At 30.5% G+C, this 16,568-nt stretch overlaps 1 protein-coding gene across 2 annotated transcripts; it reads right to left on the reverse strand.

Annotated features, from left to right (window-relative positions):
- Nucleotides 1-213: 213 nt before the first annotated feature.
- Nucleotides 214-11,010, reverse strand: LOC106788082 (1-phosphatidylinositol 4,5-bisphosphate phosphodiesterase-like). 2 transcript variants are annotated; one of them, XM_014751004.1, is made up of 19 exons: nucleotides 10,956-11,010; nucleotides 8,279-8,514; nucleotides 8,000-8,059; nucleotides 7,426-7,563; nucleotides 6,816-6,895; nucleotides 6,065-6,200; nucleotides 4,998-5,098; nucleotides 4,691-4,857; nucleotides 4,211-4,421; nucleotides 3,867-4,125; nucleotides 3,513-3,713; nucleotides 3,198-3,405; nucleotides 2,847-3,004; nucleotides 2,548-2,754; nucleotides 2,109-2,481; nucleotides 1,859-2,011; nucleotides 1,598-1,775; nucleotides 751-1,201; nucleotides 214-598 (listed from the first exon to the last, which is right to left on the reverse strand). In XM_014751004.1, exons 2-19 carry the CDS (start codon nucleotides 8,447-8,449, stop codon nucleotides 530-532), a joined length of 3,321 nt encoding a protein of 1,106 aa, XP_014606490.1. In that variant the 5' UTR covers nucleotides 8,450-8,514; nucleotides 10,956-11,010; the 3' UTR covers nucleotides 214-529. The 2 variants fall into 2 exon arrangements, with proteins under 2 accessions (XP_014606490.1, XP_014606489.1); XM_014751003.1 differs by having other exon boundaries at nucleotides 258-598; nucleotides 739-1,201.
- Between the last annotated feature and the right edge of the window lie 5,558 nt (nucleotides 11,011-16,568).

Here is a 16,568-nt window from a genome sequence, read left to right on the forward strand (position 1 = left end):
ACTAATACATAAACGTACCTATACATACATATATATATGTATAACCATGTCTATGTAAAAAATATTTTATAATTATTATTATTACCATTATAGGAGAACTTGACTAGATCACTTTAGTTTTATTGACTCTCTTATTATCCTAAATAGTTTTGCTCTCGCAGCGACGGACAGTGCGGAGGTGTATATATATATATATATACTGCTTTTTTTATCTTTCTTTCTGTCACATTTTTTTGTTTTGTTTGCATTTTTCTTTCCTTTTTTTTTATAAAAAAATATTCAGAACAATTAACTAGGTACATTAGGTTTTGATTAACTTGTCCATATCGTATCCCCCAACGTTCTTGTAGCTACGAAATGAACGATGAGTGATTCGAGAACGACAACTAATTATGCTTGATCCCAATTCCAATTATAATTACTGATACAGCGTGTATCCGATATAGTTAAGAATTTCTAAAAGAATACTCGTCCCTTATGGACGATCACGTGACTTGGAACTATTACTTGATACAACATCGAAATCAAATCACGCGTAAAATTCTGTCTTCGGTCCCAATTCGTATTCCATTTCTTCGTTCTTGTATACATCCATTATCTAAACAGAAATACAAAACCGCATTTTGATATGATAAAACTAAACTCAATGTTAAATCAGCAGGCGATTGCTGTTGATCTCACAAAAGATAGTAAAATTGTCGATAAAAATATGATTATCGTAATCTCAACACTATATACCTCGTCCCTTACCGCATTCATATCTTTCTGTAGTTCCTCCATTTGTTTCTCGTGTATGACCTTGAGCTTCTCCTTCTCCCTGTTCTGTATCATCTGTGCAATCTTTCGTTCCTCCATGAATTTCTTCGTATTGTTTTGCTGTTTCTCCCTAAGCCTACCCTCTTTGATACCACGTGTCTTCAAGGTCTTATCGTTCATCACCTCTCGCATACTCTCTACAGATAACTTCGCCTGTCTGGCATTCATCTCTTTGATTTCCCGTTCGTGTCTCGCTGTCAACTGTTTCTGTTGTGCTCCCTGTGCTGCCATACATAATTTCCTTAATTGGATTCGACGTTCCTCGAAATGAACTCGTACAAGATCACGTTCCTCACGACGTTGTCTATCTGCCAGACGAGACCATTGACCTGTCTGTTCGTTCACTGCTTGTCGTACTATCGGATCACTCGATAATTCTGATTTACTGGAACAACATAAAGGTAGAGTTTAGTTTAACTTGAATAATTCGGTTTTGTTAAATAAGACATATCAAACACATGCGGTTAATAATCGTTGTTTTCGATATATGATTTTACGTAAACGTAATTGCAAATTTTAATAATTAAAAATCAACCTAATATGATTCTTTCTAGTAAAAAAAGTTTATACATACTAGTTTTGGCTCAACTATTATATTTAATTGCTTAAAACCTTCGATTGCACTTTTTATACTTCATGTTGAAAAAACAAACTTCATTTATGTCATTAAATGACATTAAATAAAAAATTACTGTTGTATTACTGGAGTCTTATAACAGAAAAATTTTTCCAACAAAAAAACTCTAGAACTTAAAAAGTTAAATACAAATTACAAACTTACTTCTTCCCTTTGATGATTTTTTCTATTGCAACGCAGTGCTGCTTTTGTAAAGACACCTTTTCTTTCTGATGCCTCTTCTTCAAAGATTCCAAATCCTTTTGATGTTTTCTTAAAATCTTTTGATAACCCTTCTCTAATTTCAATGATTCCACAGTTATCGGATCGAATTTAATTTCCTCTGTTAAAAAAAAAAAACAATTCAAGTAAATAAACAAGTAAACAAGTAAAGGTTTAAAAAGAAAAATTATTTTTGAGATTAACCTCTAGGTTTTGCAGCTTCTTGATGCTTAGAGGGCATAGAATTGGAACTACTTTTACTGTCACTCTCTTCAATTCCAAGTCCACGCATTTTATTTTGCGACATACTCTCAGTTTTTTTGAAAGCACGAGGTGCGGTTAAGGCGTCCATAAATTCTTTGACAAAAAAAAAGAGAAATAAAAAAAAATCCCGTTATAACTTCTCGATATATAAGAAATAAAATTCATTATTTATTATATTATTTGATCATACCTTGGAAACCATCCGGTACGTAGATCTTTATTTCTATATTGCAAAAGAGCATAGGAAGGGACATAGGAAAGTTTGCTTCAGTACGTAGAGATATATGACGATAGCCAGATTGCAAACCGTCTAAAGGAACTATTCTTTGGCCAAGAAGTTTTCCGTTTGATTCGTCATAAACAGCGAATCTAAGAGCAGCCAAATCCGGTAAGACGACTTTTCTAAAGAGGAATGGCTCTTCGTTGTACACCGGATTAAGGCCATTCGCTGGTACAACTCTCGTACGGAATTCTTTTCTTATTGTGTCAGTTGGTAGACCATACATTTCAACTTCAACGTATGTACCAACCTTTTTGTCCGAAAGGAACTGGCCCGCTATTACCTAACAAAAAGATTTCAATAATACATAAGCGTTATATGTTACTGAATAATTATTGATATATTTTACCTGTACGCTACATTGTATAGCGATTACTCCATCAACTGGACTTTCAGCAAACGGATCGAAACTTCTATCAGCACGTCTCATGAAATCCGGTTTGAGGAGATACCCTGAGGATCCATTATATTCGAACTTGCCCTGGTTTAGTTGCATTGGCAAATCCGCTGTTTGAAAGTTCAGTGACACCATTTGACAACCGGCGTTCCAGAAGACCTAGTTTTGAACAATCGATCGAACGAATATGACTAGTCGAACGAATACTTTACCGTTCTTACGAGAAATGCATTTTCGTCCACCAACATTACCTGTGGCATATAATTTGAGGAATCCGCTCGAGTACCTTTCGGATATATTCGGCTCATTTGACGTTTATTATAATTAACAAATTCGATGGCTGATGTCTTCAAATAATTCAGTCCAGCCGTTTCCGCAAAGGAAGACATGTTATGGTGTATGTTCTTTTCTATAGGAACAAATATATATATTCATGAATTTATCATTTCAAATTCGCTATGATATTTGAGTTGCAGAGATGTGTGAAAAATCTCGTAAATGGTAGTACAAGACTATAGACATATTCAATCTAACTAAATCCAACTGTTGTTGGTGTTTTCGTATATCCCTGCAAGATAATAATTCACAAAATCAAAACATACGTTCGGCAACGTCAAAACCCGGAAATTTGATAGGCTGAGCGTAATTGACCATGGAAGAAAGCCACGGATGAACGTTCGTTGTACTTCCGGTATATGGTTGAGCTACAGCAAGTTCCAAACTTTCGCCAAGACCAGTTGGACCACTGCCAGATTGTTGTTGCGGAACACCGGTAGTAGATGACGTAAGGGAATCAGTCGAAGTTTCATCCTGAAGATCAAGGCGGAAGCGTTCTTATTCTCGACGTTCGAGTATCCCCATTGACCAAGGTCAACTATCGATTGTCTTATCATTTAATCAAAAAAATATGTACTTACCTTCGAAGGTTGCTGTTCAACGACAGCAGCTACGACAGGTGGCGCACTTGCATCTTCTTTAACCTCATCTTCGATAACAAACTGCCCTTGCTTGAATAGTTCGAGTTCTTGTTTTTCAACTTCGGGCTTCAGTCGTTTATTTTTAATCAAAATCTTTCGTTTCAGTAAGTTAGGTGAAGGCAATGGTACACCTGGTTCCAGCTGTTTTACGATATATAGACGTAATGATTATTATTATTATTATTATAGCGTTTACTAGGTGATTTTTAAAATTGTTAAGAATTATTGATCAATTGAGTTATAATGAACGATGTTTTGACTTGTCATTCACTTTTAATTATATTTTATACTTACAGGGAAATCCTTGATGGGTTCTCTTAATAATAGATCTCCTAGAATCTCGTCACAATACTTTGCTAATTTGTATTGTTGTTTTTTACTACAGTGGTTCTCGAAACTTAGTATCACTGGATACTCAGATGTTACAAAGGCGGTATCTCTGACGGCATAAATGACGTCTTTGAAAAGTATATCAGTACACATTGCTTTACCATGCGTTATTATTGGTTCCTCGTCTTCACCTTTACCGTCCCAGCAATCCAGCTCAACACATCTTTTATTGGAAACAAATAGATTGTTATCTAAACTAACAAATTGATTATTATTTATAATAACATGTAACATGTGATATTATTCACCTGCAACCTGCAAGCAAAACTTGTCTGTACATCTCAACGCTACTTTTTCCACCAAACTGACGACCACTCAGATACGTGTTATGGCTCGAATTGATATAGTAATGCGCCAATGGTTGGTCCATGTCCATATAAACGTCTAATCTGTCTAAGAAAACTGGTGCATTCTCATCCGACATCAAGTATCTTATAAAGCCGTCCTTCGTCATCGTTTCTGAAAGGACGTGATTGTTTCTGAAAGGATGCCGTTTCGAAAGTATAAACTAATTCGAAATATAGTAATGAATGATGATTAGATATTTTAGGAAATATATTCGATATTATTCGAAATATATTTAATATAGTGAATGAAGATTAAAATATATTCTAGCAAAAATTTCTAAAAGAAAATACAAGGAGAGAGAAATAAAGAAAGATAGAAAACTATTAATATTGTATTTTATGATGAAAATTTTGTAGGAACATGTTCTTTGTTCAGCTTACTTTGATTTCGGGCAGTTTCATTCTGCTCGTAATCGTAGATAATTTCTAAGGCTCGTTTCTCGTCGTATAGTGGATAAAGAATTTCGTTTAATGTTGGATCACGTTGTTTTTCGTTGAGAAAGGTAATCAACTGTTCGAGGTTTATCGTATCCGCCTTTCCTTGTGTTCTGGAATTTTCCGAATAAATAACCGTTAGATCTAATTTTATTCCTATAGTCTTTTACTCGATTATTTGGATTACACAACGCAGTAAATATCGTTATAGTGAAATGATTCAGTTTTCCGTAGCGGAGACTTTCTTACTTACATAGATTGGAAGAGCTCTTCTATGTCATTCCTTGGACATATTTTATGATAAAGAGCGTAAAATGCATCGAAAGTAAAATCTTCCGGTTCTATAACGTCATTCTGCAAGGTAAATGGAAGACGCTTTATTGTGGTTATAAATTAATATATTAAATCCATCTACTTTATCTTCATCACATTTCATATTTTAATACTTTTATATAAAATGGAAAATTTAATACTCTAGATATGTTAAACGTACATTATCAAAAAGGAATAAAAAAGTATTTAAATAGACAAAATTTTCCTTTAACATTTTTATGCATATTTAAAATAACTATAACTTTCATTAAAATTTAGTATATTTTTTTGTTGGTATAAAGTATATCTTCTAGCATAAAATTTAATTTAATTTTAATCGATTATATGTGGGTGTAGAATATAAATAATAAGCTTTGAATGATTAAAAATTTATTTTAGCTTAACAGGAACCATTATGCACTTTTAATTTTTTTATTTTCCTCTAAAAGAATTTAACTTTTACACAGTTCGCATTATTTCACCTATTATAAGCTTTTGAATAAAAACTGAAAATATTATTAATATTTAACTAGTGTACAATATAAATTAATGCTTTTGAAAGTTAAAAATAATTGCAAATTACAAACAGGCTTTTATGCGTTTCCCATTTCTCTTTAATGTTATTCTACAGAAATTTAATTTCTATAGACCATAATATATTTTATATTGCGGACATATGATATTGAAAAAGAAAGAGATATATAAAAATTAAATAAAATGCTTGGCACACGATTAAAAATTATTTAATGGCGAAACGAACTTTTATGCGTTCCAAACTACTTTGTTATTTTATGGTATACAAATTACTTTTTTAAAGCCCACACTACCCAACATTACTAATTATAATTTTTAAACCAAACAAGTATATTATATTTTATCAAAAAATTAAAGAAATACATCTTAACTCCTGAAAGATTTAAAAAAATATTTCTCAGTTGATACTTTTATCAACACTTCTCTTTTAAGAGTTGATAGATCTTTTAAGAATGATTAGGAAAATATCAATACCTTTCCACTCGGGAGATTCAAGTCAGACAGACACTGATAAACGAGCTTTTCAGTTTTCCCAGACGCGAAAGTCCTCGCAACCACTCTCACTGGCACTTTTCCATTTGGATCCACCAACATTCTCAATCGCATCCAACTAAAACAAATTGAGAAAAGGTTCCTTCGTATTTTCATTCCTTTTTCTCAAAGAAAGTAAATGAGAAAAAGAACTGCTATGTAAAATCATCGAAATATCAAACAATCCTCGTTAATTTAAATCGAAATTTATCGAAGTGGAAATTTCATTTAACAACTAAAGACAAAGTGTTATACTCAGTGGAATGAATATTAACATAAAAGAAGAAAATTAGTCTGAAAAAATATTAAATATTTTTATCCTGGAGAATTCATTTATCGCACGTAAATAAATCCTGACGTAATATCGCGAAAAAATTTTAATAAAACACTCAAAAAAAAAAAACCCTGACACAAAACTTGATGTGCTTTTTATCACACCCAACTAAAGCATATTTTATAGATTGACCAAAACCCTTTGGGCATTCTATAAAGTGACCAGGTAGTAATACATTGACCGTAACATATATATAAAAAAGAAACTCGAAGTATGTCGACTTTTTCTTTCTGCGTAAAAGCATCGAGACTAATTGTTTCTGATGACGCAAAGAACGAAGAAGCTACCTTTGTTTACGCTCTATCACGCGTATATGAACACCTTTTAAACCGAATGCAATTTTATCATGAACAAACTTACTGTTTCTTCAAGCATGTTAGTGGACAAAAGTTGTTGCCTTTCACGTTGTGTGTAATCGATCGTACACCATCCAACCATACCTAAATAAACAACACGTAAATCTTACATCAGACGAATCAATTAAATATTTTTTTATCATTCATTTCATTTTTTTTTCTCATTTATCTATTAATTTGTATTATTAAATCGTACGAAATGATTGCGAAAAATTAATGAAACGGAATAATTTATTGGCACTTTATCGTATCGCCTACACGAAAGATACGAAAATAAAAAAAAATAACGATTTACAAGTTTATTTAATTATCGATAAAAAAAAAAAAGAAAAAAGAACAAAAAATTAAAAATGAAATGAAATTTATTAGATAAATTTTGCAAAAGTTTGATTAACGAGTAAAATATTGAAAAATAATTTCGTATATAATATATAATATAAGGAAAAAAAGAATAGTATATAAAGTATAATTGAAAGTAAGAAATTTTTGCATAAAAAGGATGTCACGTGCCATGATAATACGCGTTTTAAAATGTCTCTTACATTATGCTAGATAAAAAAAGAACCTAACGAGCTCGTGGCACATTCTGTTACTGTTATCGTAATCAGCGTTACCTTGGCGGTCTTAGCATCCGGACAAACGACGTGCTGGTAATTGATGTTGGTATAATCGACGCCTGAACAGATGGTCAAACTTTTTTCATCTAGCTGTTCGCTATGTTTGGCAACTAACTTATCATACAGCTTTGGATCCTTTAACAAGAAATACATACAGTTATCTACACTTACTTTTTTTACGTACTTATAATCCTTCTGTCAATATTGCATGGAATAATATAAAAGAGAGAGAGAGAGAGAGAGAGAGAGAGAGAGAGAGAGAGAAAGACAGAGAGAAAAAAAATGTATAAAGATAAAATATATTTTTACATTCGCGTTAATTAAACTTCAACAAGAAATGTCGGTAAAAAAATCATTTATTTTCTTCTCGTACCAACGATATCAAAAATATATTTTAAATGAATTGTACGAGGAAAAATCCTTTTTTGTTTTATCTCTTTTCTATTATTTTATTTTTTTATAAATTTATTTAATATAATATTTTCTTTTTTTTCGATCAACATAATGTAAAGATAGGAAGTAAAAACAAAAAAAAAGGAAACAATTGTTTTTTATTATTTATTCGAATTACCTTTGGCACACCACCAGCACGAATATCGCTCACTTGACACAGTTCTAACACATCACCGTCCTGAAGAGGAAAAAAATATGAAGAAAAATCATACTCTCGAACGAGATATATAAAATATTATATATTTGAGAATAAGAAAATATTTTAACAAAGTTTGTGTAAGATGTTAAATAAATGAAGATGATAAAGAAAAAGAAAAAGAAGAAGAAGCAGAAGAAAAAAAAGAAAATAAAAAAAATAAAAAAGGGAAGAGAAATTTATTAAAAAGGAATACGTCACCTTTCCTTCGCTCTGCCAATAAATGAAAAAACCGTACTCGTCGGCCTTGAACATACAGTTCATCTCAAGCTCTGTATTGTCCTTCTCTTCAGACCATCGATCGAAGACGCATCCATTACGAAGTGCTTCCGGCACTTCGATCTGCCAGTTGAATTCAAATCTCTTCGTCATCTTCGTGATCCTCTCTGTTCAAGTTTTAGAGATCGGATCTTGTTTTTCTTCCTTCAAAATAGATTCTAACGAAAGATCGAACAAGATCCTGTTAAATCTTTCATTCATCATATCGTTTATCTTGAATAATTTTTCTTTTTTTCTTTTTTTTTCTATTTTTCTTTTTTTTTTTTGCTTGCTTCGAAGAATATCCAGCGAACAATTTTTTTTTTCTCCCGATCATTATTTCCGCTTCTAATATATTTTTTAAATATTGTATATTTGAGAGAAGAATCGTGATGATGATCGTTAGAAGAAAAAAAAGTTTTAATAATGTTCTCAACTAGTTAACGAATAATGTTTGTATAATTTTAAATTTAATTAAAAATTTATTTATATCCGAGTATTATTGTATTCGTTAAATAAATATTGAATATTTTAGAAAACAAATTACTATAATATTTGATTAACTTCGAAAACACTGTTTAATATTTTCCATATGAATAAAACAATCCATTATTAATGTTTAAATTAACAATTCCGAACATAACTCATTAACCAATCAAACATAAACTTAATTTCAAAGATCTTACATAATTATACGCTGAAGAGAATCACGTTACTATGTTTCTTACCGCGCTTTCTAAAATGCATTAGACGACATGTGTAAGGTATAGCAATCGATTGAGGACCCTAATAGATATTCACGTATACGTATGTCATCCCTTAATGGTATATTTTATGAAACTCAATCAGACATTAACCTCTTTAAAATCTCGTAGAAGAAGAAAAAAAGAAAAAAAGAAAAGAAAAAGGAAAAAATCCACTATAAAATTCCCCAATCAATTTCAACTTCATCATCAATCGTATAACTTTTTCATCTTATTTTTTTTAATCCTCATCCTCACGATCATTTTTAATTTTTCATCGTGATAAATAAAATACACGAATAAAAATGTACGAGTAGTTATTCGCAAAAATATATATATATTTGTTGTTCTTTTGTCATTTACAAGGACAAGAATAAAACGTATGAAAGATTGTTAATATTCTAAGAGGTACGGTTCGCTTAAGTTATTCTTTTATGCGAGGTCATCGTCGTAGCTGACCTCTCCGACTTTACAAGTTCTACACGAATGAAAATCTTTTATTCTTATTCATATATTTCGAAATGACGAGAACACCAAAACTCTTAGAAATTGAATCGTATAAAATCACATATATATGTACATGAATGGACATACACTTATACAAGCAATATGTAATTGTAAGATCATTCACCAATATAATTCGAAGATTCGCAACACGTGTGTTTCCTCTTTTCAGTGAAATTTCTGACACTGATATAAAGCTCTCATACGAAATAGAATTAGACCGAGCGGAAAGATTTCCAGCCTTCAAAGCGATTCGATGTTGATAACGGTCTAGAAACCAAGTGAAAGAGAGAGAGAGAGAGAGAGAGAGAGAGAGGAAGAGAGATAACATCTGCATAGGATGTTATTATTTTAGGTGATACATGACACACCGAGTTGCCTGTTACGTCAAAGCATATGCTATTTTTTTTTCACTAGCACCATTGCATCGATTGACCTTTAAACTAGCTTCATGCATAAACCAGAACTAACGAAAGTAAATGCCAATTGTTAGGTTAGTTTTGATGTTCGATCGTTTTATCTTGTTTATTATTTTTATCGATTTTATATATTAATATAAAATTCAGATAACTTATATTAGAAAAATTATGATTAATCAAATTACCGTGTATGTTAGCCATACTATCATATCCATATTATCTGAATGACCTATACCAGAGCTTCATGCACAAAGTGTAAAAACAAAATGGCATCTATGAATGCTAGGACATTGTTCGAATATATTATCTAATTTTTTTCTTTTTTTGTTTCGATATGTAACTGAATAGCAAGAGTAATAAATTATGATAAGTTTTATTAAAAAACTAATGACAGATATCATGTTAATGCATGATAATCCTTCACACATCAGAATAACCTTTATCAATCTAATGCACAATATGAAAAATAGTAAATGGCAGCTGCAAGTAAAACTATAATACAATTCTTCGACAAAAAGTTTGTTTTATTCAGATAAATAAAAGATCCACATTAAATAACTTTTATAAATAATGAAATTAATTTGTGAACGTTGTCGAAAATAATATGATGAAATCTTAAAAAAATATAATAAATAATAATATCTAATTATTATTTCGAATGATTAATTTAATTGAATTTAAACATTTTAAAAAGGAAGAATGGAAAAAAAACTTACAAAAAGAAATGTGTAGATTTGTCGATTGAAAAGCTCGCAAGGTGTCAAATTGTAGAAGAGCAAGTCGTTTAAATTTTAGCACTCAATTTAACAAAGTATAGTAATGAAAAAGAAAAAGAAGAAAAAGAAAGAGAAAAAGAGGGGAGATCGTTTCTAGTTTATGTGGCACTTTTATCTCAGGGGTGCATAAAAGAATCTTAGGGAGCGAAGCTTATGAAAGAGAGCTAAGCAAACTTACGACGTTAAGAGCGTCTCTTCCGGGCCGGGTTGCTCATTTTATTTTCCCTTGGTACCTACGATACGAAAGATCGAATATAAACTTAATGCACTTTACACACATACATGCACACACATATACACGAACATACATTGGACATTTATACAGAAAAGAAAAGATTAAAACCTCAAGGTCTTCTATCTTTCTCTTTTACATCGTACACAAATTTTATACATTAACACACACACACACATATATATATACACATCTATAAATAATATCTTTAGTAATTTCACTTTATTTTCCATATTCTATTAAACTTTCAATCGTAAATGATTATTTGACAGTTATAGTCAAATTGTTTATGCAAAAATATTTTCCATAGTTTGTATAAACATTAGCGTTCAATAAAATCAACCATTCGAGAAAAGCGCAACTCATATGATCTTTGATTCATGTATTTATTATATATGTATAGGTATAGTATATATGTGTATTTATATATTATGCTTGTATATGTATATGCAACTACGTAGGATCGATTTCAAAAGCGTTTGAACGATATATCTAATACTTACATATCTAACCGTATGAAAAATGGCATGAATCAACGTTACTTTCTATAATTAAAGTGGGAACGAATATGTTTCGTGATGAAAATACGATCAAGATATCTAATGAGTAACGTGTGTTATACGATTAACACGTCTCTACGCATCTGTCAACTATCATCATTTATTTGTTCGTTCATTCGTTTGACGAATTATTCGATAAGGGAAAGAAATAAAAAATAGTAATGAGTTTTTCTACAAATTTGTATTAATTTAATAAATATATATATATATATATATTTATTTTATATTTTTGATGGAATTTTTAAGGCAACAAATTTAATACAAATTTTGAGAGAAAAATGTATTAAAAAAATTAATTCCCTGTATCCAAAAAGAAATATAATTTTTGTCGTAAATTTTCAAATCATTGGAACTATGTTTCTTAAGTTTTCTTCGAAATTAAGGTCTATTAAAAGATCGGCACACAAGACACTAACTTATGCGAATTAGTCTTTATAACTTGGTTGCTTCGTGATCGTTAAACAGGTTATCGATGCATACGCTTATCGTACACGGACATCCCGAATTCTTATCTCGCATGTCTTATCTTAATTAGCGTACTAGAAAAACATACGCATATGTAGGTACATGTATATAAATCTAGATATGAATTAGAGTACTTACATATACATAAACATATAACTATCTATGTTTTCCAAGCAAACTTTTATTCGATTTAACTTAAACTCGTTTGTCAAATACAAATTGTTGAACAAACAATGATAATTATAACGACTTATATACAGTTCTCCTATCTTTTACATATTCTATGTCTGTTATATCCAATTGGAATTGATTGGTATATATTTAGAAACCGATCGATGTTACATACATAGACACGTCCTTATATTTGTATTTCTGTCATCCTTTCTAACTAATTTATTTAGAAAAATTTGCTTACAAATTCATTAATTACACGTTGACTGTCATACAAATGTAATACGTTTTTTTTTTGTAGTAACAATGATCCTGATATAAATAAAATTGGTGGTCTTTTTTAGAAAAAGGAAAAAAATGGTAACGGAAATCTCTTTTTATCAAACTTTTTATAGAAAATTATATTCCAATACTTTATAAATGAAATTTAAAGCTGCTTTTTCTAAAAAAAAAAAAAAGAAACTTCGAAATATTTTTATTATAGACACGATTAAATCTGAACAATATATTTTCGCATTTGCTTATTTTATTCTTATTCATTTCTTTTTTTTTTTTTAACGTTTCTTATTCACTTTTGAAATATAAAAAATACCGTTAAAAATAAAGGTACCGAAACGTTGTTCCAGTGCAGTAAACCATACAAAAAGGTACAGTACGGTTTACAGGTAACCCACATGATTTCATTGAAAGAACAAACATCAATCACAGATGACAAATGTGACAGTAAACGTGTTAATAAAATTTATTTAAAAATACTTATATCGTTAAACTTTTGTTATAATATAAATCTAACAATAATAATATTAACTATTACATATTCAATTGAAATTACAGACGATGCAAACAAAAAGTAAGTGGTTCTTGTCGTTTCATATTTTCCTTTTTTTCCTTTTTTCTTTTTCTTTTTTCATAAGAAAAAAGAGGAAGAAAATGATTATATTCGTAAACGCTTTTATGCTCGTAGAAAATATTCCTTGTTATTTTCCTCTCATAAGAACGCCTCTTCCTTTCGGCTATTAATCTTTATCAAAAGGAACTACTATTACGTCGACGGTAGCCAGAGGCATTTATCAAATGATCTTCTTCGAAAGGTTTTAAGAAAGAATAAGAAGAAAGAACACGATAATAAAAGACAAAAATATTACCGTTCACCGTAAATATGCTCTCAAATATGATGTTTCAATATGAATAACATCTTTCTAATGGCTTACGTTATCAACGTGATATTATATTATTTCATCTTAATTTGAAAAAAACAAGTTACACTTGCGTTTAATTTCTTTATCAATACATTTGTTTTCAAACTTTCTAAAAATAATCTAACATTAATTTAGGCTGTCATGTTTTTATCATATAGAAAGGAATGTCATGCATTTACGATAAGAAATATGGAGAAATGTGAAAATATGTGAGATTCAACGTATAAAAATATTAAATATATTTATGTAAAAATATATTTAATTAATATATTTGTTAATTTTTAAAAAGAAAAAGTACACACACGGATATACTTTTATATTATCCATACGCGTTTGTTTAATATCTCATCCAAAAATGAACATATTATTTTTATTTAAAAACAAATATAATAAATCTGTATATAAATATGGAAGAAGAAAATTTTATCTACAATATTTTTTTGATATTATTTCCGAATAAAGAGAAAATTTCACAACCCGTCAGTATGCATTCCACTGACGTATAAATATACTCGAATACCTTTACGTGTTTGTTTAATATTAAAGCCAAGAATAATATTTGCAATATTTATTTCACGCCTATCGTGTGACTGATGTCACACTTTCCACTAGATTTTCGGCCGAAACTATTTCATGTACATCAATAAAGAATGATCGAAAACAGCTGATTCTACGTTAAATCTATGATCATAATATCTTATAGTTCGTGCCATGGCACGATCTTACATCTTTCAAACCAAAACCTTGTATACACAAAAAGTGTAAACAGATGAGCAGTAGCGCGTTTTATGAAAATAATGTATTCACGTTACGTGTCTCGTGCTAGCTTCATGCTTTCGATTTTATCTCTTCATTGCTCAACAAATAATAATGATTCTTGGCAAATTTTCACAAAACCAACGAATTATTCCCACGGTCGTATTACCCAAGCGTCAAAATGGCAGAATTCTAGTGCCATTTTTAAAATTCAAGCGCCTGGAATTAATTATTCACACGTGGAAGGACACGTTGTCCTAGAAAATGTGAATTTTTTTTTTAGTAATTTTAATTAAAAATGACAAAAAAAAACAAAGAAGAAAGTAAATTCTAACCGGAAAGAATTTTCATACTCGCACGAAGTATTTCTTTAGTATTCTATTTTCTACTTAAACCACTATTGTTGCTTTTAAATTGCCAACTCTTTTTGTTTTACTCCTTCTTGACCCGTTTAGAAAAAAGAAAAAAAAAAAGAAATAAAAAGTAAAAACTCACACTCGAGAGAATTTAATCTTTTTCCATGAAATGGAATTCTTATATAATTTTAAAATTATTTACCCTACGAATATGTTAAATATAAAAAAAAATTTCCTAAAATTCGTTCTTGCTTCGGGCAGAAAAGATTAAATAAATTTTAATATAAATTTCATTAAATGTGCAAATGTTTTCCTTTCTACTTGCTATGCACAATAAACATAACGTATCTTTTACCGTAGAAAAAATAAATTAATTATAATAATAATAATAAGAATATAACACGCGCGAAGGATGAAAAAATTTGTTTATTTTAAAATTTTTTTAAGATAAAAATAATGTTTTATAGGTAAACGTTTAGTTTGCTTGTTTCAAACGAATGAGTTAGCGCTTTAGAATCGTCAATCAATAATTATGTAACTTCCCGTAAGCTTGCTACGAAGGAAGAACGTAACGTAACACGTTTGACGCGACATTGACCGCTCAATTACTTAATACCTTTAATGGCCACTTAGCAAAGAATGGAGAAGAAACGAGGGTTGTTACCCGCTGTGCTTTCATCACGAGTAGATCAAAAGCTTTAACCTATGTACGCTAAGCTTCCGACGTTATACTAGTTTTTCTTTTTTCATTCATTTCTTTTTTCTCGTGAAGGTCGACAGATCGTTCGTTTGATCGTTTAAATAATAAAATTCCGAACATGATTCATCCAGTTTAATATCTTCCTATTTAAAAATTGCACATTAAGTAAGGAAAATTAATTAGAAAATTATTTTTTTTTAATAAAAAAAAAAAGAAACGAAACGAACTAGACGCGTCTCAATTATTAGAATTTTTTTCCGCGAAACATTAATAAGCGAATGATCATCATTATTAATAAAATAATAATAACAATATTATTATAATTACAGTTGTTATGTTGTTACGTACCAACGTAGTAACATTGTACAACATTTACTGATAGTAACATCTAACATGCAACGTCTAACTTTCTGATTAATTTAGTATCGTACCATTAATTGATAAACTAATTTATTTAAGTAATTAAATTCCAGGAATTTTCGTCTCATGCAAATACCGCTCTAATCCTCCACTTTCCTAAAATACAGAAAATTGCTTTTCCATTTTATCCGAGTAACAAAAGTTGTTAAGACTCGCACAAAGAAGGAAAGGAAAATAGAAAAGATCCAAGTTAATGTTCTTAAGTTCTGTAATAACAACCTTTCGAGATACCACCTACGGTTCACTTATCTTTCTCGTTAAGGCGAATTTATCTTCGCTTCTCTGATCACATAAATAAAAGGAATCGAAAGAAAAATTGCATGGATGGGCGGACACCTTAAGAGCGAATGAGAAAAGTTTCACTTTCTATAAAACAAAAAAAGGGATAAAAGTTTAAATGAATCGAATGTCTTATCGAGTAGAYGCGGCGCCTGCAGCTTTCCTTGACCTCGAAAATCCTACAGGAAGACTTCGAAGTCAGGGTCGTCTATCCCGCTTGTCCTCCACCTCTACCCCAATCCCCCTTCCCTTCACCCTCACCCTCCAACCTACCCACTCTACTACTTCTTCTTCTTCTTCGTCTTCTCACCCAATTGTTCTCTTTCACCTTGAACACCTTCCCATAGACGTAAAGGAATCCTTCGAACTTCGTCACGATTGCTAATCAGTTTTTTTCTTCTCTCTCTCTCTTATTATTTCTCTCGTCTTTCTCTGTTTCTCTCTCGTTCTTTCTTTCCTTCCCCCTTCCCCCATATTATTTTTTTAATAATTTATTCGCGACACGTACAACAAGCACGTATGAAACTAAGTATGTAAGTTTAAACGTATGTGTGTACATTGAAGTTGCGTAGAATGGAACCACGCGTACTGGACTACGTGCTTGAAAGAAAGAAAAAACAAGGGAAAGAGAGAAAGAAAGAGAGAGAGAGAGA

The sequence above is a fragment of the Polistes canadensis genome, unplaced genomic scaffold (assembly GCF_001313835.1).
Source record: "Polistes canadensis isolate GaletaPanama2010 unplaced genomic scaffold, ASM131383v1 scaffold_124, whole genome shotgun sequence".
In the NCBI taxonomy this organism is placed as follows: domain Eukaryota; kingdom Metazoa; phylum Arthropoda; class Insecta; order Hymenoptera; family Vespidae; genus Polistes; species Polistes canadensis.